This window comes from Cherax quadricarinatus, chromosome 24, assembly GCF_038502225.1.
Source record: "Cherax quadricarinatus isolate ZL_2023a chromosome 24, ASM3850222v1, whole genome shotgun sequence".
In the NCBI taxonomy this organism is placed as follows: domain Eukaryota; kingdom Metazoa; phylum Arthropoda; class Malacostraca; order Decapoda; family Parastacidae; genus Cherax; species Cherax quadricarinatus.
In genome coordinates, this window is record NC_091315.1 from 14253940 (window position 1) to 14272964 (window position 19025).

Genomic DNA, 19025 nt, shown 5'->3' on the forward strand with positions numbered 1-19025 from the left:
GGTAAAGGAGGTTTTGTGTGCGAGGGGCTTGGACTTAGAGCAAGCGTGCGTGAGCGTATTTGATAGGAGTGAATGGAGCCGAATGGTTTTTAATCCTTTCAGGGTTGGTGCCGTACTAGTACGGCTTCCACACCAGGGTTGGTGCCGTACTAGTACGCATAAATTCTAGCACCTTCAGATCTGGCGAGAGAAAGCTTGTAGGCCTACATATGAAAGAATGGGTCTATGTGGTCAGTGTGCACGGTATAAAAAATCCTGCAGCACAGTGCATGAGAAAAAAAAAACTCCAACCGTGTTTTTGGTTTAAAACAGCGACTTTGCAGTGTATTTTCGTGTGCTATTTATGGTTGTATTCTAGTTTTCCTGGTCTCATTTTATAGAATGGAAGACATTATGGAAATTGAGATGATTTTGATTGGTTTCACAATGAAAAGTACCTTGAAATTGAGCTCAAAGTAGCAGAAATGTTCGATTTTTGCCAAAGTTCAAAGGTAAACAAATCATGCCATGCGTCCAATACACATCAACTGGTGAGTGTAATATTCTTTCACAAGTGCCCTGATATTATTTACACCATTTCTATGCCGTTTCTACACGAATGCAGTAGTCTGCATAACATAAATCTTCTATCTTTTGTGAGAATAAAAAATTCAAAGTGGAAACCAAAAGAAATGTAACAGAGGCCTAGGGACATGAGTAATGAACAGAGGAAATGTTATTTTAGTGCCAGAAATGTCTGTCTTGTTTATTCTGGACCCTATTTGGAAATTGGCATCTTTTGAAATTTGTGTGAAATTGGCAAAATTGCCAATTTCTGATCACATTATTGGTTAGTGAAAATCAGTAAATGGGTGGTTTCTTGTACCCATTCGATAGAAAAAAAAAATGGAGCTCTAGCAAAAGAGGTATGATTTTTGTCGACTGGTACATTGGAATTGGCCATAAATAGGGCTTAAAGTGGGCAAAATCACCAATGTGTAAACATTGTCAAGACCGCTAACTTCGCGAGAGCATAACTCCGTAAGTTTTCCATCAAATTTCAAACTTTTGGTGTCATTATGATCGGGAAAAGATTCTCTATCATTTCATAAGAAAAAATTTTCCGAAAAATTTCCGACCCTGAGAACAAGTTTAGGAGAGGCCCTGCTGATCCTGAAAGGGTTAATACTTGATGTGCTGTTGGAGTGTGAGCAAAGTAACATTTATGAATGGATTCAGAGAAACCGGCAGGCCGGACTTGAGTCCTGGAGATGGGAAGTACAGTGTCTGCACTCTGAAGGAGGGGTGTTAATGTTGCAATTTTATAAACTGTAGTGTAAAGCACCTCTCTGGCAAGACTGATGGAGTGAATGATGATGAAAAAAGTTTCTTTTTTTGGGCCACCCTTTCTTGGTGGGAATCGGCAATGTGTTAATAATAATAATATGCACTGCATGCTTCAGTTTTTTTTTTTTTTTTGTTTTTTTTTTTTTTTTTTTTTTTTTTTTTTTTTTTTTTTTTTTTTTTTTGCACTGTGCACACAGACCCATTCTTTCATATATATAGGCCTACCAGTTTTTTTCCTCTAGATTTGAAGGTGCTAGAATTTGCGTGTACATGTATAAGTATGTGACAGATCCTGGCTGTTAACCCTTTGACTGTTTCAGGCCCCTCTCTGAAACTGTCATTCTATGTCGCCAAATATTCAAAAAAAAAAAAAATTATTTTTTCTTATGAAAATGTTAAGATTATTTTTCTGAGTGTTTTAGTCCAAAAAAAAAATTTTTGCCATTGGTACTTACCGAGATATAGAGCCGTGAAGTTTGCAGAAAATGAGCCGCGTATGGCAACAGCGGCGACTGCCGCTCACCCGGTAAACTTTAGTTTACTTGTATTTGAAGGTTTGTTGTTTTTTTCACTATTTTATTTTTTCACATAACTTATGTGGCCTATGAGACCAAAGTAAGGTGCAATGTATATATACACACTCGTTGTATACAACACAATAAGCACACAAACATAATTATCAATATATTGTTTACAAAACTTGTTTACACAAACAAACAAACAAACAAACAATTCTTCTTCTTCTTCTTCTTCTTCTTCTTCTTCTTCTTCTTCTTCTTCTTCTTCTTCTTCTTCTTCTTCTTCTTCTTCTTCTTCTTCTTCTTCTTCTTCTTCTTCTTCTTCTTCTTCTTCTTCTTCTTCTTCTTCTTCTTCTTCTTCTTCTTCTTCTTCTTCTTCTTCTTCTTCTTCTTCTTCTTCTTCTTCTTCTTCTTCTTCTTCTTCTTCTTCTTCTTCTTCTTCTTCTTCTTCTTCTTCTTCTTCTTCTTCTTCTTCTTCTTCTTCTTCTTCTTCTTCTTCTTCTTCTTCTTCTTCTTCTTCTTCTCCTCCTCCTTCTCCTTCTTCTCCTCCTCCTTCTCCTTCTTCTCCTCCTCCTTCTCCTTCTTCTTCTCCTCCTCCTTCTTCTTCTCCTCCTCCTTCTCCTCCTTCTCCTCCTCCTTCTCCTCCTTCTCCTTGTGTGCGAGTGTGTGGCTTATAATTGTTTTGAGTCAGAAGTCGGCAGCTGTCAAAGTGACATATTATCTCATTAGTCACTACCCCTACCCCTGTCAAAACAATGGGGTCGGATGCTGCTTCCCCTCCTCCATTCTATCTAATTATCTTTCTCCCTCATTCTATATCTTTCAATCTGTCTCTCTTTCTGTCTGCCTATCTCTGTCTCACAGGTACACATAAATACAAGTATACATAGTGTAAATTACCTAGGATAACCCAAGAAATCCAGACAAAGTGCTATACTCTGCTTGAAGATGTGAGTAAACGTGATGACACAGTCTTGTGGCTCTCTCTGAGACAGAGAGCTAGATGGACAGACAGGGAGCTTGACAGACAGACAAATAGACAGACAGAAATGTTTGTGTACCAGCAAAAACAAAGGGAGGCGATGGTCATGTAATATTACCCTCCTTTACGCTCATCAAAGTCAGCTCTTATCAGATGTTATCTCCCCTTATCTTGTCACTGTCATGGGGTGGACTTTTTTTTTTCTTGCTTCAAGGGAACAATATTATTACATCTTCTTCCTCCTCCTCCTCCTCCTCCTCCTCCTCCTCCTCCTCCTCCTCCTCCTCCTCCTCCTCTTCCTCCCCTCCTCCTCCTCCATTGCTTTTGGTCTCAAACTCCTCCAAATCATGAAATTGATCTTCACTGACACTTCCATCTGTGTTAGAGCATCACTTGGGAAGAGAAGAGTCCCAGATTTGCTGGGGAATCACATATTTCTTACCACTAGACATGCTGAAAAATGACAACTGAAATGGCATTCCCACAATGCACCACTGGCTCCCCGATTTTTTTTATATGGTGCACACTGACCATGGAGACCCATTCTCTCACATGTGGGCCTAGCAGCTTTCTCCTGCTTGATTTGAAGCTGCTAGAATTTATGCGTATAAATACGTCAGAAACATTGGCTCGTAAGACGTATTTATACGTCGGAAACAGTCAAAGGGTTAAGATGTACATGTTCATAACTGACCCTCAGAGGGTTAATTGGATTTGTTATTTCTTATGGGAAATATTGCTTCAGTTATTGTACGATTCAGTTTTCATCAGACTTTTCGAACAGATTAATCCTGAAAACCGAGGTTCCACTGTACATTATGCATTGTTGGTCTCACAGGCCACAAAAGTTACTTGAAAAAATAAAATATTAGAAAAGAAAAAAGAATAAAAGTAAAAATATTACGGAGCGAGTGGCAGTTGCCGATGCTGCCATCAGCGGTTTACTTTGTCAGTTTTACGCTTCTATATCTCGGTAACTACTGATTGCAATTTTTTTTTCTTTCATAACTCTCAGTAAACTATTATTAATTTTTTTTTTTTTTATTTTTTTTTATTATCACACTGGCCGATTCCCACCAAGGCAGGGTGGCCGGAAAAAGAAAAACTTTCACCATCATTCACTCCATCACTGTCTTGCCAGAAGGGTGCTTTACACTACAGTTTTTAAACTGCAACATTAACACCCCTCCTTCAGAGTGCAGGCACTGTACTTCCCATCTCCAGGACTCAAGTCCGGCCTGCCAGTTTCCCTGAACCCCTTCATAAATGTCACTTTGCTCACACTCCAACAGCACATCAAGTATTAAAAACCATTTGTCTCCATTCACTCCTTTCAAACACGCTCACGCATGCCTGCTTGAAGTCCAAGCCCCTCGCACACAAAACCTCCTTTACCCCCTCCCTCCAACCTTTCCTAGGCCAACCCCTACCCCGCCTTCCTTCCACTACAGACTGATAAACTCTTGAAGTTATTCTGTTTCGCTCCATTCTCTCCACATCTCCGAACCACCTCAACAACCCTTCCTCAGCCCTCTGGACAACAGTTTTGGTAATACTGCACCTCCTCCTAACTTCCAAACTACGAATTCTCTGCATTATATTCACACCACACATTGCCCTCAGACATGACATCTCCACTGCCTCCAGCCTTCTCCTCGCTGCAACATTCACCACCCATGCTTCACACCCATATAAGAGCGTTGGTAAAACTATACTCTCATACATTCCCCTCTTTGCCTCCAAGGACAAAGTTCTTTGTCTCCACAGACTCCTAAGTGCACCACTCACCCTTTTCAGCTCATCAATTCTATGCTTCACCTCATCTTTCGTAGACCCATCCGCTGACACGTCCACTCCCAAATATCTGAATACATTCACCTCCTCCATACTCTCTCCCTCCAATCTGATATCCAATCTTTCATCACCTAATCTTTTTTTTATCCTCATAACCTTACTCTTTCCTGTATTCACTTTCAATTTTCTTCTTTTGCACACCCTACCAAATTCATCCACCAATCTCTGCAACTTCTCTTCAGAATCTCCCAAGAGCACAGTGTCATCAGCAAAGAGCAGCTGTGACAACTCCCACTTTGTGTGATTCTTTATCTTTTAACTCCACGCCTCTTGCCAAGACCCTCGCATTTACTTCTCTTACAACCCCATCTATAAATATATTAAACAACCACGGTGACATCACACATCCTTGTCTAAGGCCTACTTTTACTGGGAAATAATTTCCCTCTTTCCTACATACTCTAACTTGAGGCTCACTATCCTCGTAAAAACTCTTCACTGCTTTCAGTAACCTACCTCCTACACCATACACCTGCAACATCTGCAACATTGCCCCCCTATCCACCCTGTCATACGCCTTTTCCAAATCCATAAATGCCACAAAGACCTCTTTAGCCTTATCTAAATACTGTTCACTTATATGTTTCACTGTAAACACCTGGTCCACACACCCCCTACCTTTCCTAAAGCCTCCTTGTTCATCTGCTATCCTATTCTCCATCTTACTCTTAATTCTTTCAATAATAACTCTACCATACACTTTGCCAGGTATACTCAACAGACTTATCCCCCTATAATTTTTGCACTCTTTTTTATCCCCTTTGCCTTTATACAAAGGAACTATGCATGCTCTCTGCCAATCCCTAGGTACCTTACCCTCTTCCATACATTTATTAAATAATTGCACCAACCACTCCAAAACTATATCCCCACCTGCTTTTAACATTTCTATCTTTATCCCATCAATCCCGGCTGCCTTACCCCCTTTCATTTTACCTACTGCCTCACGAACTTCCCCCACACTCACAACTGGCTCTTCCTCACTCCTACAAGATGTTGTTCCTCCTTGGCCTATACACGAAATCACAGCTTCCCTATCTTCATCAACATTTAACAATTCCTCAAAATATTCCCTCCATCTTCCCAATACCTCTAACTCTCCATTTAATAACTCTCCTCTCCTATTTTTAACTGACAAATCCATTTGTTCTCTAGGCTTTCTTAACTTGTTAATCTCACTCCAAAACTTTTTCTTATTTTCAACAAAATTCGTTGATAACATCTCACCCACTCTCTCATTTGCTCTCTTTTTACATTGCTTCACCACTCTCTTAACCTCTCTCTTTTTCTCCATATACTCTTCCCTCCTTGCATCACTTCTACTTTGTAAAAACTTCTCATATGCTAACTTTTTCTCCCTTACTACTCTCTTCACATCATCATTCCACCAATCGCTCCTCTTCCCTCCCGCACCCACTTTCCTGTAACCACAAACTTCTGCTGAACACTCTAACACTACATTTTTAAACCTACCCCCATACCTCTTCGACCCCATTGCCTATGCTCTCATTAGCCCATCTATCCTCCAATAACTGTTTATATCTTACCCTAACTGCCTCCTCTTTTAGTTTATAAACCTTCACCTCTCTCTTCCCTGATGCTTCTATTCTCCTTGTATCCCATCTACCTTTTACTCTCAGTGTAGCTACAACTAGAAAGTGATCTGATACAGTGGACCCCCGGTTAACGAACTTTTTTCATTCCAGTAGTATGTTCAGGTGCCAGTACTGACCGAATTTTTTCCCATAAGGAATATTGTGAAGTAGATTAGTCCATTTCAGACCCCCAAACATACACGTACAAACGCACTTACATAAATACACTTACATAATTGGTCGCATTTGGAGGTGATCGTTAAGCGGGGGTCCACTGTATATCTGTGGCCCCTCTATAAACATGTCCATCCTGAAGTCTACTCAACAGTCTTTTATCTACCAATACATAATCCAACAAACTACTGTCATTTCGCCCTGCATCATATCTTGTATACTTATTTATCCTCTTTTTCTTAAAATATGTATTACCTATAACTAAACCCCTTTCTATACAAAGTTCAATCAAAGGGCTCTCATTATCATTTACACCTGGCACCCCAAACTTACCTACCACACCCTCTCTAAAAGTTTCTCCTACTTTAGCATTCAGGTCCCCTACCACAATTACTCTCTCACTTGGTTCAAAGGCTCCTATACATTCACTTAACATCTCCCAAAATCTCTCTCTCTCCTCTGCATTCCTCTCTTCTCCAGGTGCATACACGCTTATTATGACCCACTTCTCGCATCCAACCTTTACTTTAATCCACATAATTCTTGAATTTACACATTCATATTCTCTTTTCTCCTTCCATAACTGATCATTCAACATTACTGCTACCCCTTCCTTTGCTCTAACTCTCTCAGATACTCCAGATTTAATCCCATTTATTTCCCCCCACCGAAACTCCCCTACCCCCTTCAGCTTTGTTTCGCTTAGGGCCAGGACATCCAACTTCTTTTCATTCATAACATCAGCAATCATCTGTTTCTTGTCATCCACACTACATCCACGCACATTTAAGCATCCCAGTTTTATAAAGTTTTTCTTCTCTTTTTTAGTAAATGTCTACAGGAGAAGGGGTTACTAGCCCATTGCTCCTGGCATTTTAGTCGCCTCATACGACACGCATGGCTTACGGAGGAAAGATTCTTTTCCACTTCCCCATGGACAATAGAAGAAATAAAGAGGAACAAGAGCTATTTAGAAAAAGGAGAAAATCCTAGATGTATGTATATATATATGCATGTGCGTGTCTGTGAAGTGTGACCAAAGTGTAAGTAGGAGTAGCAAGATATCCCTGTTATCTAGCGTGTTTATGAGACAGAAAAAGAAACCAGCAATCCTACCATCATGCAAAACAGTTACAGGTTTCTGTTTCACAGTCATCTGGCAGGACGGTAGTACTTTCCTGGGTGGTTGCTGTCTACCAACCTACTACCTAGATTTTGGTATTTTTTTTTTTATACATTGAGAGTAAGTTTGTGAGCAGGGGTCTCAACAGTGAAAGGGTTAATAGATAGAATGGAAGGCGAACTAGTGAAATAGCAAACAATTTGGTCAAATTGAACAATGGAATTGGCTTAAAATAGGACTCAAATTAGGTGGAATTGCCAGTGTAAATTGCTCCCAGGCTGCTAATTTTTGGCTTGTGTAATGTTGTAATTTTCTTAAAAATTTCTTATTTTTGGTGTTATTATCTTCAGATAAAGATTATCTACCATTTCAGATTTTTTTTTAAATGTGGACACTGAGCACTTTTAAATTGGGGGACTCAGATACTGAAGGTGTTAAACATTTCAGAAAGAGACTGAACTTGTATGTACAGTAGTTCATTTATTGTTTAGCCCCTTTGGGGAAAAGGATGTAGTGGATTTTCAGTAAAATTGGATGTTATGGTTTCATTGTTCTGAAGGTTCCTTGTTCCTATTATTTAGATGTCATATTGAACATCTCCACAGGAAATGGAGAAGAATCCTTCCTCTGTTAGCCATACTTGCTGTAAGAGGTGTCTGAAATACTTAAAGAAAGGGGCTAGTAACCCTTTCTATTTAAATTATTAAATGTAGAAAAAAGATAAGGTTTATGAAAACATTTTTTTTTTTTCTATTTTTTGGGTCCTCCTTCCTTGGAGGGAGATTGCCTATGTTTAAAAAAATACATGTATTGAACATGAGACCAAAAGATCACATTGAAACCCAAGTGACAAATAGCTAGGTATTCAGTTTTATGCATGTTTATCTGCACCCTTCTGGAAAGGCAGCTTGGAAAAAAAAGTAAATATGCATGCTCCTTTGTAATTTACTGGGATGGCCTGGATTGATTGATATTTTTGTCAACAGGTTGAATCAGCAAAGGGGACTAAATACACCATCTGTTCCAAGCTGTACCCCTTCATCATTGCAGTCTATGGTTTTTGATGATGCTACACCATCCTCAAGTCAGTTACTATCATTATACAAACATTATAAATTCTTTGCCTTCTACATAGGCTTTAATCAAAAGTGGAAAATAAGGAGTTTTTCCGTATGATGAATATTTACCCCATTTATTGTACACAGTATAGTTTGAGCTTAAAAAAAAACAAAAACTGGCAACTGACAAAACATTTCTTTCAGCTATGTTACAATCAGCTTTAAAGGATGGCATTGTAATGTCTTCAGTGGAGGGAAATGTGTGTGTTTTGACTTGTACATGTTGTAATGTGCCCTGCTCTGGAGAAACGCCTATGAAGCAGCACCTTCAAAGTAGTAGCCATCAGAAAAAAATGAGGTAAGGAGTTAAAGTAAATATTTTTTAATACAGGCATTTTATTTTATTTATTTTATTATCACACCGGCCGATTCCCACCAAGGCAGGGTGGCCCGAAAAAGAAAAACTTTCACCATCATTCACTCCATCACTGTCTTGCCAGAAGGGTGCTTTACACTACAGTTTTTAAACTGCAACATTAACACCCCTCCTTCAGAGTGCAGGCACTGTACTTCCCATCTCCAGGACTCAAGTCCGGCCTGCCGGTTTCCCTGAATCCCTTCATAAATGTTACTTTGCTCACACTCCAACAGCACGTCAAGTATTAAAAAACATTTGTCTCCATTCACTCCTATCAAACACGCTCACGCATGCCTGCTGGAAGTCCAAGCCCCTCGCACACAAAACCTCCTTTACCCCCTCCCTCCAACCCTTCCTAGGCCGACCCCTACCCCGCCTTCCTTCCACTACAGACTGATACACTCTTGAAGTCATTCTGTTTCGCTCCATTCTCTCTACATGTCCGAACCACCTCAACAACCCTTCCTCAGCCCTCTGGACAACAGTTTTGGTAATCCCGCACCTCCTCCTAACTTCCAAACTACGAATTCTCTGCATTATATTCACACCACACATTGCCCTCAGACATGACATCTCCACTGCCTCCAGCCTTCTCCTCGCTGCAACATTCATCACCCACGCTTCACACCCATATAAGAGCGTTGGTAAAACTATACTCTCATACATTCCCCTCTTTGCCTCCAAGGACAAAGTTCTTTGTCTCCACAGACTCCTAAGTGCACCACTCACTCTTTTTCCCTCATCAATTCTATGATTCACCTCATCTTTCATAGACCCATCCGCTGACACGTCCACTCCCAAATATCTGAATACGTTCACCTCCTCCATACTCTCTCCCTCCAATCTGATATTCAATCTTTCATCACCTAATCTTTTTGTTATCCTCATAACCTTACTCTTTCCTGTATTCACCTTTAATTTTCTTCTTTTGCACACCCTACCAAATTCATCCACCAATCTCTGCAACTTCTCTTCAGAATCTCCCAAGAGCACAGTGTCATCAGCAAAGAGCAGCTGTGACAACTCCCACTTTGTGTGTGATTCTTTATCTTTTAACTCCACGCCTCTTGCCAAGACCCTCGCATTTACTTCTCTTACAACCCCATCTATAAATATATTAAACAACCACGGTGACATCACACATCCTTGTCTAAGGCCTACTTTTACTGGGAAAAAATTTCCCTCTTTCCTACATACTCTAACTTGAGCCTCACTATCCTCGTAAAAACTCTTCACTGCTTTCAGTAACCTACCTCCTACACCATACACTTGCAACATCTGCCACATTGCCCCCCTATCCACCCTGTCATACGCCTTTTCCAAATCCATAAATGCCACAAAGACCTCTTTAGCCTTATCTAAATACTGTTCACTTATATGTTTCACTGTAAACACCTGGTCCACACACCCCCTACCTTTCCTAAAGCCTCCTTGTTCATCTGCTATCCTATTCTCCGTCTTACTCTTAATTCTTTCAATTATAACTCTACCATACACTTTACCAGGTACACTCAACAGACTTATCCCCCTATAATTTTTGCACTCTCTTTTATCCCCTTTGCCTTTATACAAAGGAACTATGCATGCTCTCTGCCAATCCCTAGGTACCTTACCCTCTTCCATACATTTATTAAATAATTGCACCAACCACTCCAAAACTGTATCCCCACCTGCTTTTAACATTTCTATCTTTATCCCATCAATCCCGGCTGCCTTACCCCCTTTCATTTTACCTACTGCCTCACGAACTTCCCCCACACTCACAACTGGCTCTTCCTCACTCCTACAAGATGTTATTCCTCCTTGCCCTATACACGAAATCACAGCTTCCCTATCTTCATCAACATTTAACAATTCCTCAAAATATTCCTTCCATCTTCCCAATACCTCTAACTCTCCATTTAATAACTCTCCTCTCCTATTTTTAACTGACAAATCCATTTGTTCTCTAGGCTTTCTTAACTTGTTAATCTCACTCCAAAACTTTTTCTTATTTTCAACAAAATTTGTTGATAACATCTCACCCACTCTCTCATTTGCTCTCTTTTTACATTGCTTCACCACTCTCTTAACTTCTCTCTTTTTCTCCATATACTCTTCCCTCCTTGCATCACTTCTACTTTGTAAAAACTTCTCATATGCTAACTTTTTCTCCCTTACTACTCTCTTTACATCATCATTCCACCAATCGCTCCTCTTCCCTCCTGCACCCACTTTCCTGTAACCACAAACTTCTGCTGAACACTCTAACACTACATTTTTAAACCTACCCCATACCTCTTCGACCCCATTGCCTATGCTCTCATTAGCCCATCTATCCTCCAATAGCTGTTTATATCTTACCCTAACTGCCTCCTCTTTTAGTTTATAAACCTTCACCTCTCTCTTCCCTGATGCTTCTATTCTCCTTGTATCCCATCTACCTTTTACTCTCAGTGTAGCTACAACTAGAAAGTGATCTGATATATCTGTGGCCCCTCTATAAACATGTACATCCTGAAGTCTACTCAACAGTCTTTTATCTACCAATACATAATCCAACAAACTACTGTCATTTCGCCCTACATCATATCGTGTATACTTATTTATCCTCTTTTTCTTAAAATATGTATTACCTATAACTAAACCCCTTTCTATACAAAGTTCAATCAAAGGGCTCCCATTATCATTTACACCTGGCACCCCAAACTTACCTACCACACCCTCTCTAAAAGTTTCTCCTACTTTAGCATTCAAGTCCCCTACCACAATTACTCTCTCACTTGGTTCAAAGGCTCCTATACATTCACTTAACATCTCCCAAAATCTCTCTCTCTCCTCTGCATTCCTCTCTTCTCCAGGTGCATACACACTTATTATGACCCACTTCTCGCATCCAACCTTTACTTTAATCCACATAATTCTTGAATTTACACATTCATATTCTCTTTTCTCCTTCCATAACTGATCATTTAACATTACTGCTACCCCTTCCTTTGCTCTAACTCTCTCAGATACTCCAGATTTAATCCCATTTATTTCCCCCCACTGAAACTCTCCTACCCCCTTCAGCTTTGTTTCGCTTAGGGCCAGGACATCCAACTTCTTTTCATTCATAACATCAGCAATCATCTGTTTCTTGTCATCCGCACTACATCCACGCACATTTAAGCAACCCAGTTTTATAAAGTTTTTCTTCTTCTCTTTTTTAGTAATTGTATACAGGAGAAGGGGTTACTAGCCCATTGCTCCCGGCATTTTAGTCGCCTCATACGACACGCATGGCTTACGGAGGAAAGATTCTTTTCCACTTCCCCATGGACAATAGAAGAAATAAAAAAGAACAAGAGCTATTTAGAAAAAGGAGAAAAACCTAGATGTATGTATATATATATATGCATGTGCGTGTCTGTGAAGTGTGACCAAAGTGTAAGTAGGAGTAGCAAGATATCCCTGTTATCTTAGCGTGTTTATGAGACAGAAAAAGAAACCAGCAATCCTACCATCATGCAAAACAGTTACAGGTTTTTGTTTCACAGTCATCTGGCAGGACGGTAGTACTTCCCTGGGTGGTTGCTGTCTACCAACCTACTACCATACCTCACAGGCATACCTCACTTTAAGGTTATGCTTTTCAGTTATATTCGTGTTTATTATTTTCGGCGTCATTTTTTTACCCATGCTCAGTCTGTTTACAGCGTTTGTGCTTTGTCTGTGTTGTACTATGACAATTTTCAAAAATTTTCAAACTTTTTACTTGTGCTAGTGTTGGTAATGAAATTATTAATTACAGTATAATGGCTAGTGAAAAGAAGTCACAAGCCTCCTACTTTAAATCAAAAGCTAGAAATTATCAGGCTTAGTTAGAAAGGCATGTCAAAGTCCAAGATAGGCCATAAGCTAGGTTTGGTGCATCCAACAGTTAGCACAGTAGTGAACTTGAAAAAAATTAAAAGTTAATATTAAAGTGATAAGAGAGCGAGACTACATTATTGTCGATGTGGAGAAAGCTTTAGTAGATCAGTGAAGAAAGCTTTCGGTAGATCAGACCAGCCATATTGTTCCTTTAAGCCAAGGCATAATCCAGAGCTAGGACCTAACTCTCTTCATATCTTTGAAGGCTGAAAAAGACGAAACAGCTATAGAAGAGATGTTTGAAGCTAACAGAGGTTGGTTCATGAAGTTAATGAAAGAAGCCTTTTCCACAAAAACGTGCAAGATGAAACAGCTAGTGCTGTAGCATGCTATGGAGAAATCCTTCACAAAATGAAACCTCAGTCAATGAAGCAAACTTCATTATTGTCTTGTATTAAGTGCCACAGCCACCCCAACCTTCAACAGCAAGTAGCCTTAATATTCAGTAGCCTTCACCATTAGCATAGGACTAAAATATTTCAACCCCTTGACTGTCGCAGCCCCAAATCCTGAGGTGTCTCCTGGGGTCGAAAAATTTTGAAAAAAAAAAATTCTTATGAAATGATTTCCCCTACTTTAAGCTCCATTTCAAGGTTCTTTTCATAGTAAAACCAATCAAAATCACCTCTATTTCTATAATATTTTCCATTCTATCAAATGAGATCAAGAAAACTGGAATACAACCATAAATACTGTACGAAAACGTACCACCAAGTCAGCGTTTTAATCCAAAAACACGGTCAGAATTCTTTTTTTTCTCATTATGTACTGCGTGCTGCAGGATTTTTTTTTATGGTGCACACTGACCACACAGACCCATTCTCTCACATGTGGGCCTACCAGCTTTCTCCTGCTTGATTTGAAGCCGCTAGAATTTTTGAGTATATATATGTCAAGCACGGTGGCTCGTAAGACGTACATATGCGACCAAAACAATCGAAGGGTTGAAGCTATTAATACAGTACTTTTCAGTAAACTGGCCGTATCCCACTGAGGCAGAGTGGCCCAAAAAGAAAAACGAAAGTTTCTCTTTTTTAACTTCAGTAATGTATACGGGAGAAGGGGTTACTAGCCCCTCGCTCCCGGAATGTGAGTCGTCTCTTATGACATGCATGGCTTACGGAGGAAGAATTCTGTTCCATTTCTCCAGTACTGTACAGTAGCATATTTTTTATTTTACTTTTGCATCATTTTTTTTTTTAGACCTTGCATACTTAATAAATGATAGAGTAAACATGGTTTTAGGTTTTTATATGCACTGGCAAATAGAAAAAAAGAAGTCTGTGCTTTGCTTGCAAGGCGATGGTCTGGAACCTAACCTGCTGTATTAGTGAGGTACTTATGTTTGCATAAACTTTTTACTATTTCTGGCTGCAGGGGTTGACTTGCAGCTCCTGGCCCTGCCTCTCGGCTGCTCTCATACGGTCTTATTTTCTGGCTTCATAGGTATTATTACAAGAGGGCCCCAATTATATGGTGGGTTAGGTTCAGGTTACCACTGTAAAGCAAAAATCACTGTAAAGTGACTCAATATTTTGCACTATTAAATGCATATAAATGCTAGATAATATGTATATGTTGTTATATATTAACCCTTTGACTGTCGCAACCCGAAATCCTAAAGTTTGTCTTGTGTCGCAAAATTTTCGGAAAAATTTTTTTTACGAAATGATGAAGAATCTTTTCCCGATTCCTACACAGATGACAGCAAGGAAATGAGTGAGCTACTCAAGTCCCAATATGACTCAGTTTTTAGCAAGCTGCTAACCAGACTGAGAGTCGAAGATCAAAATTAATTTTTTATGAGAGAGCCACAGAATTTGGTTAACACAAGCCTATCTGATGTTATCCTGACACCAAGTGACTTCGAACAGGTGATAAATGACATGCCCATGCACTCTGCCCCAGGGCCAGACTCATGGAACTCCGTGTTCATCAAGAACTGCAAGAAGCCCCTATCACGAGCTTTTACCATCCTATGGAGAGGGAGCATGGACACGAGGGTCGTCCCACAGTTACTAAAAACAACAGACATAGCCCCACTCCACAAAGGGGGCAGTAAAGCAATAGCAAAGAACTACAGACTGATAGCACTAACATCCCATATCATAAAAATCTTTGAAAGGGTCCTAAGGAGCAAGATTGCCACCCATCTAGAAACCCATCAATTACACAACCCAGGGTAACATGGGTTTAGAGCAGGTCGCTCCTGTCTGTCTTAGCTACTGGATCACTATGACAAGGTCCTAGATGCACTAGAAGACAAAAAGAATGCAGATGTAATATATACAGACTTTGCAAAAGCCTTCGACAAGTGTGACCATGGCGTAATAGCGCACAAAGTGCGTGCTAAAGGAATAACAGGAAAAGTTGGTAGATGGATCTATAATTTCCTTACAAACAGAAAATAGAGTAGTAGTCAACAGAGTAAAGTCCAAGGTGGCTACGGTGAAAAGCTCTGTTCCACAAGGCAGAGTACTTGCTCCCATCTTGTTTCTCATCCTCATATCTGACATAGACAAGGATGTCAGCCACAGCACCGTGTCTTTCTTTGCAGATGACACCCGAATCTGCATGACAGTGTCTTCCATTGCAGACACTGCAAGGCTCCAGGCGGACATCAACTGAATCTTTCAATGGGCTGCAGAAAACAATATGAAGTTCAACGATGAGAAATTTAAATTACTCCGATATGGTAAACATCAGGAAATTAAAACTTCTTCAGAGTACAAAACAAATTCCGGCCACAAAATAGAGCGGAAAACCAACATCAAAGACCTGGGAGTGATCATGTCTGAGGATCTCGCCTTCAAGGACCATAACATTGTATCAATTGCAGCTGCTAGAAAAATGACAGGATGGATAATGAGAACCTTCAAAACTAGGGATGCCAAGCCCATGATGACACTCTTCAGGTCGCTTGTTCTATCTAGGCTGGAATATTGCTGCACACTAACAGCACCTTTCAAGGCAGGTGTAATTGCTGACCTAGAAAATATACAGAGAACCTTCACGGCGCATAACGGAGATAAAACACCTCAATTACTGGGAGCGCTTGAAGTTCCTGAACCTGTATTCTCTGGAATGCAGGCAGGAGAGATACATGATTATATACACCGGGAAAATCAGAGGGACTAGTACTGAACTTGCACACGAAAATCACTCACAATGAAAGCAAAAGACTTGGCAGACGATGCAACATCCCCCCAATGAAAAGCAGGGGTGTCACTAGCACATTAAGAGAGAATACAATAAGTGTCAGGGGCCTGAGACTGTTCAACTGCCTCCCAGCATACATAAGGGGGATTACCAATAGACCCCTGACAGTCTTCAAGCTGGCACTGGACAAGCACCTAAAATCGGTACCTGACCAGCCAGGCTGTGGCTCATACTTTGGATTGCGTGCAGCCAGCAGTAACAGCCTGGTTGATCAGACTTTGATCCACCAGGAGGCCTGGTCACAGACCGGGCCACGGGGGCGTTGACCCCCGGAACTCTCTCCGGTTAAACTCCAGATGTTAATGATGCCAAAAGTACGAAATTTGATGGAAAACTTGCAGAATTATGCTCTCGCGAAGTTTGTGATCTCAGCGATGTTTACTCATTGGTGATTTCACCCACTTTGAGCCCTATTTTTGGCCAATTCAAAGTGGGCGAAATTGCCGATTCGTAAATATCGCTTAGGTCGCTAACTTTGCGAGAGCGTAATTACGTAAGTTTTCCATCAAATTTCGTTCTTTTGGTGTCATTACCACCGGGAAAAGATTCTTTATCATTTCACAGGATTTTTTTTTTTTTTCTCCAAAAAATTTTTTAGACACCAGGAGACACCTCAGGATTTGGGGTTGCAACAGTCAAGGGGTTAAAACACTTGAAATTCTGGAAAGTTTCAAAACGGAATTGAGAAAGACGGAGTTTATGGCAACATACTCAAGCTCACTTTTAGAATTAAATATTATTATTATTATCATTATTATTTTTGTTTGTTTGTTTGTTCTTGTTTTTTAACAAGTCGGCTGTCTCCCACCGAGGCAGGGTGACCCAAAAAGAAAAAATCCCCAAAATGAAAATACTTTCATAATCATTCAACACTTTCACCTAACTCACACACAGAGTCTTCAGTAATGTGTATGTGGCATCAGTGTTTTGAGTGGGTGGCTGGATAGACATTACCTGTCCACTGGTTGTTGATGTGTTTTCATCTGACATCGTGCATGTGTTTTCATCACCAATCAGACGCCTTGCCAATATTGTGTACAGGGTGTTTTCACATTAATGCAGTAGCCTATATAACAGCAATACTCCCAGACTCACTATCCTCCTAAAAACTCTTAGCATAAAGTTTACCAGTGGTAATGCAATTTTGAGGAAGCAGTGTAGCTGCTGCACTGCATTCAAAGGTAAAGATAGAACAGAGTAATGGGAGAGTTACATGGTTGGCATGAGCATTTGTAGTTGGAAGAAGATGGTTTTAATGTCTTCTTCCAACACACCGGCCGTATCCCACCGAGGCAGGGTGGCCCAAAAGGAAAAACGAAAGTTTCTCCTTTTACATTTAGTAATATATACAGGAGAAGGGGTTACTAGCCCCTTCCTCCCAGCATTTTAGTCGCCTCTTGCAACACTCATGGCTTACGGAGGAAGAATTCTGTTCCACCTGCCCATGGAGGTAAGAGGAAATAAACAAGAACTAGAAAGAAAATAGAAGAAAACCCTGAGGGGTGTGTATATATATGCTTGTACATGTATGTGTAGTGTGACCTAAACGTAAGTAGAAGTAGCAAGATGTACCTGAAATCTTGCATGTGTATGAGACAGAAAAAAAAAGACACCAGCAATCCTGCCATTGTGTAAAACAATTACAGGCTTCCGTTTTACACTCACTTGGCAGGATGGTAGTACCTCCCTCTGCGGTTGCTGACCACCAACCTACTACCTTGTTTTGATGTGTTAGTAATAATAACGGACAATGTTTTAACTATTGCAATGGACTTTTCCATTGTTTCCATATCTACTAAACCTGCTAACTTTTTTGTATTTCCTATGTCCTTTATATAGAAGTGCTTTGTCCTCTCTTCTTTTCATTTTGTAGAGTATGCTATCAAGTATAATTGTGATTATTTTCTTATCTTTCAGAGGAAGAATGTGCTCAGTATCTCCAGTTACATCCAGTGGGACAACATCTCCACCTGTGGCTGTCATCACATCCACTAATGTAGATGCTGTTTGTGAGAAGATAGATTGTACTTCTTTAGTACAAAGCTCTGAAATGCCTAATGGTAAGTCTCTCATGTGAAAGACTCAGTGTGAAAACAAACCTAAGTTGTAGCTCTTTTTAGAATTTAATTATTATAATTAAGTCATGACTTGGTAAAGTTCTACTTGGTAAAACATTGTCCTAATAAAAAAATATTCAACTTGTCTTTGTCTTCACTTATCAGCAATACATTTTATAAAAAAAAAAAATAAGTTAACAAGCTAGTAGTCTGCCACTGAGGCTGGGTGCAAGGAAACAAAAAAAAACTATCATTTACACTATCACTGTCTTAGCAGAGGCGTGCAGATATGACAGTTTAGATGCCACTCGAAACAGCAGATATTTCTATCTATTGCAATAAAGATACACTACCGTGGAACCTTAGTTTTCGTGATTAATCTGTTCGAAAAAGTTTGACAAAAACTGAATCGTATGAAAACTGAAGCAATATTTCCCATAAGAAGTAATGTAAATCCAGTTAATCCATTCCAGACACCCAAAAATATTAAAAAAAAAATACATTTTATAGAGAATACAGAAAACAGTGAGAAATAAATATAAATGACTAATGCAATGGAAAAATGACAATTTAACAACTTTTACCTTTATTGAAGACTCTTTGTTGGCATATGGAAGATGACAAGGAGGGGAGAGGGAGAAGGAGAGGTTAGTGTTTGGAAGGGAAATCCCCATCCATAAGGAATTCAAGTACCAAGGCCTTATCCTGGGTTACTTCCCCTCTTTGTCTTTTACTGGCACCAGGACCAGCTTGAGTCACTGGACCCGTGTCACACAAAAAAAAATGTCCAGAGAGGTCCGTTTCTAG

The 19025-nt window shown here is 39.9% G+C and overlaps 1 protein-coding gene across 3 annotated transcripts in view; it reads left to right on the plus strand.

Moving 5' to 3' along the window:
• The window catches only part of LOC128686601 (zinc finger protein 385B), a 113149-nt gene that overhangs the window by 76255 nt on the left and 17869 nt on the right, over nucleotides 1–19025 (plus strand). For all 3 annotated transcript variants that reach the window (XM_070088199.1, XM_070088198.1, XM_070088200.1), the window contains exons 9-11: nucleotides 8559–8656; nucleotides 8835–8988; nucleotides 18079–18221. In XM_070088199.1, coding sequence (XP_069944300.1) covers nucleotides 8559–8656; nucleotides 8835–8988; nucleotides 18079–18221 — 395 coding nt within the window. The remainder of the gene's footprint in view (nucleotides 1–8558; nucleotides 8657–8834; nucleotides 8989–18078; nucleotides 18222–19025) is intronic.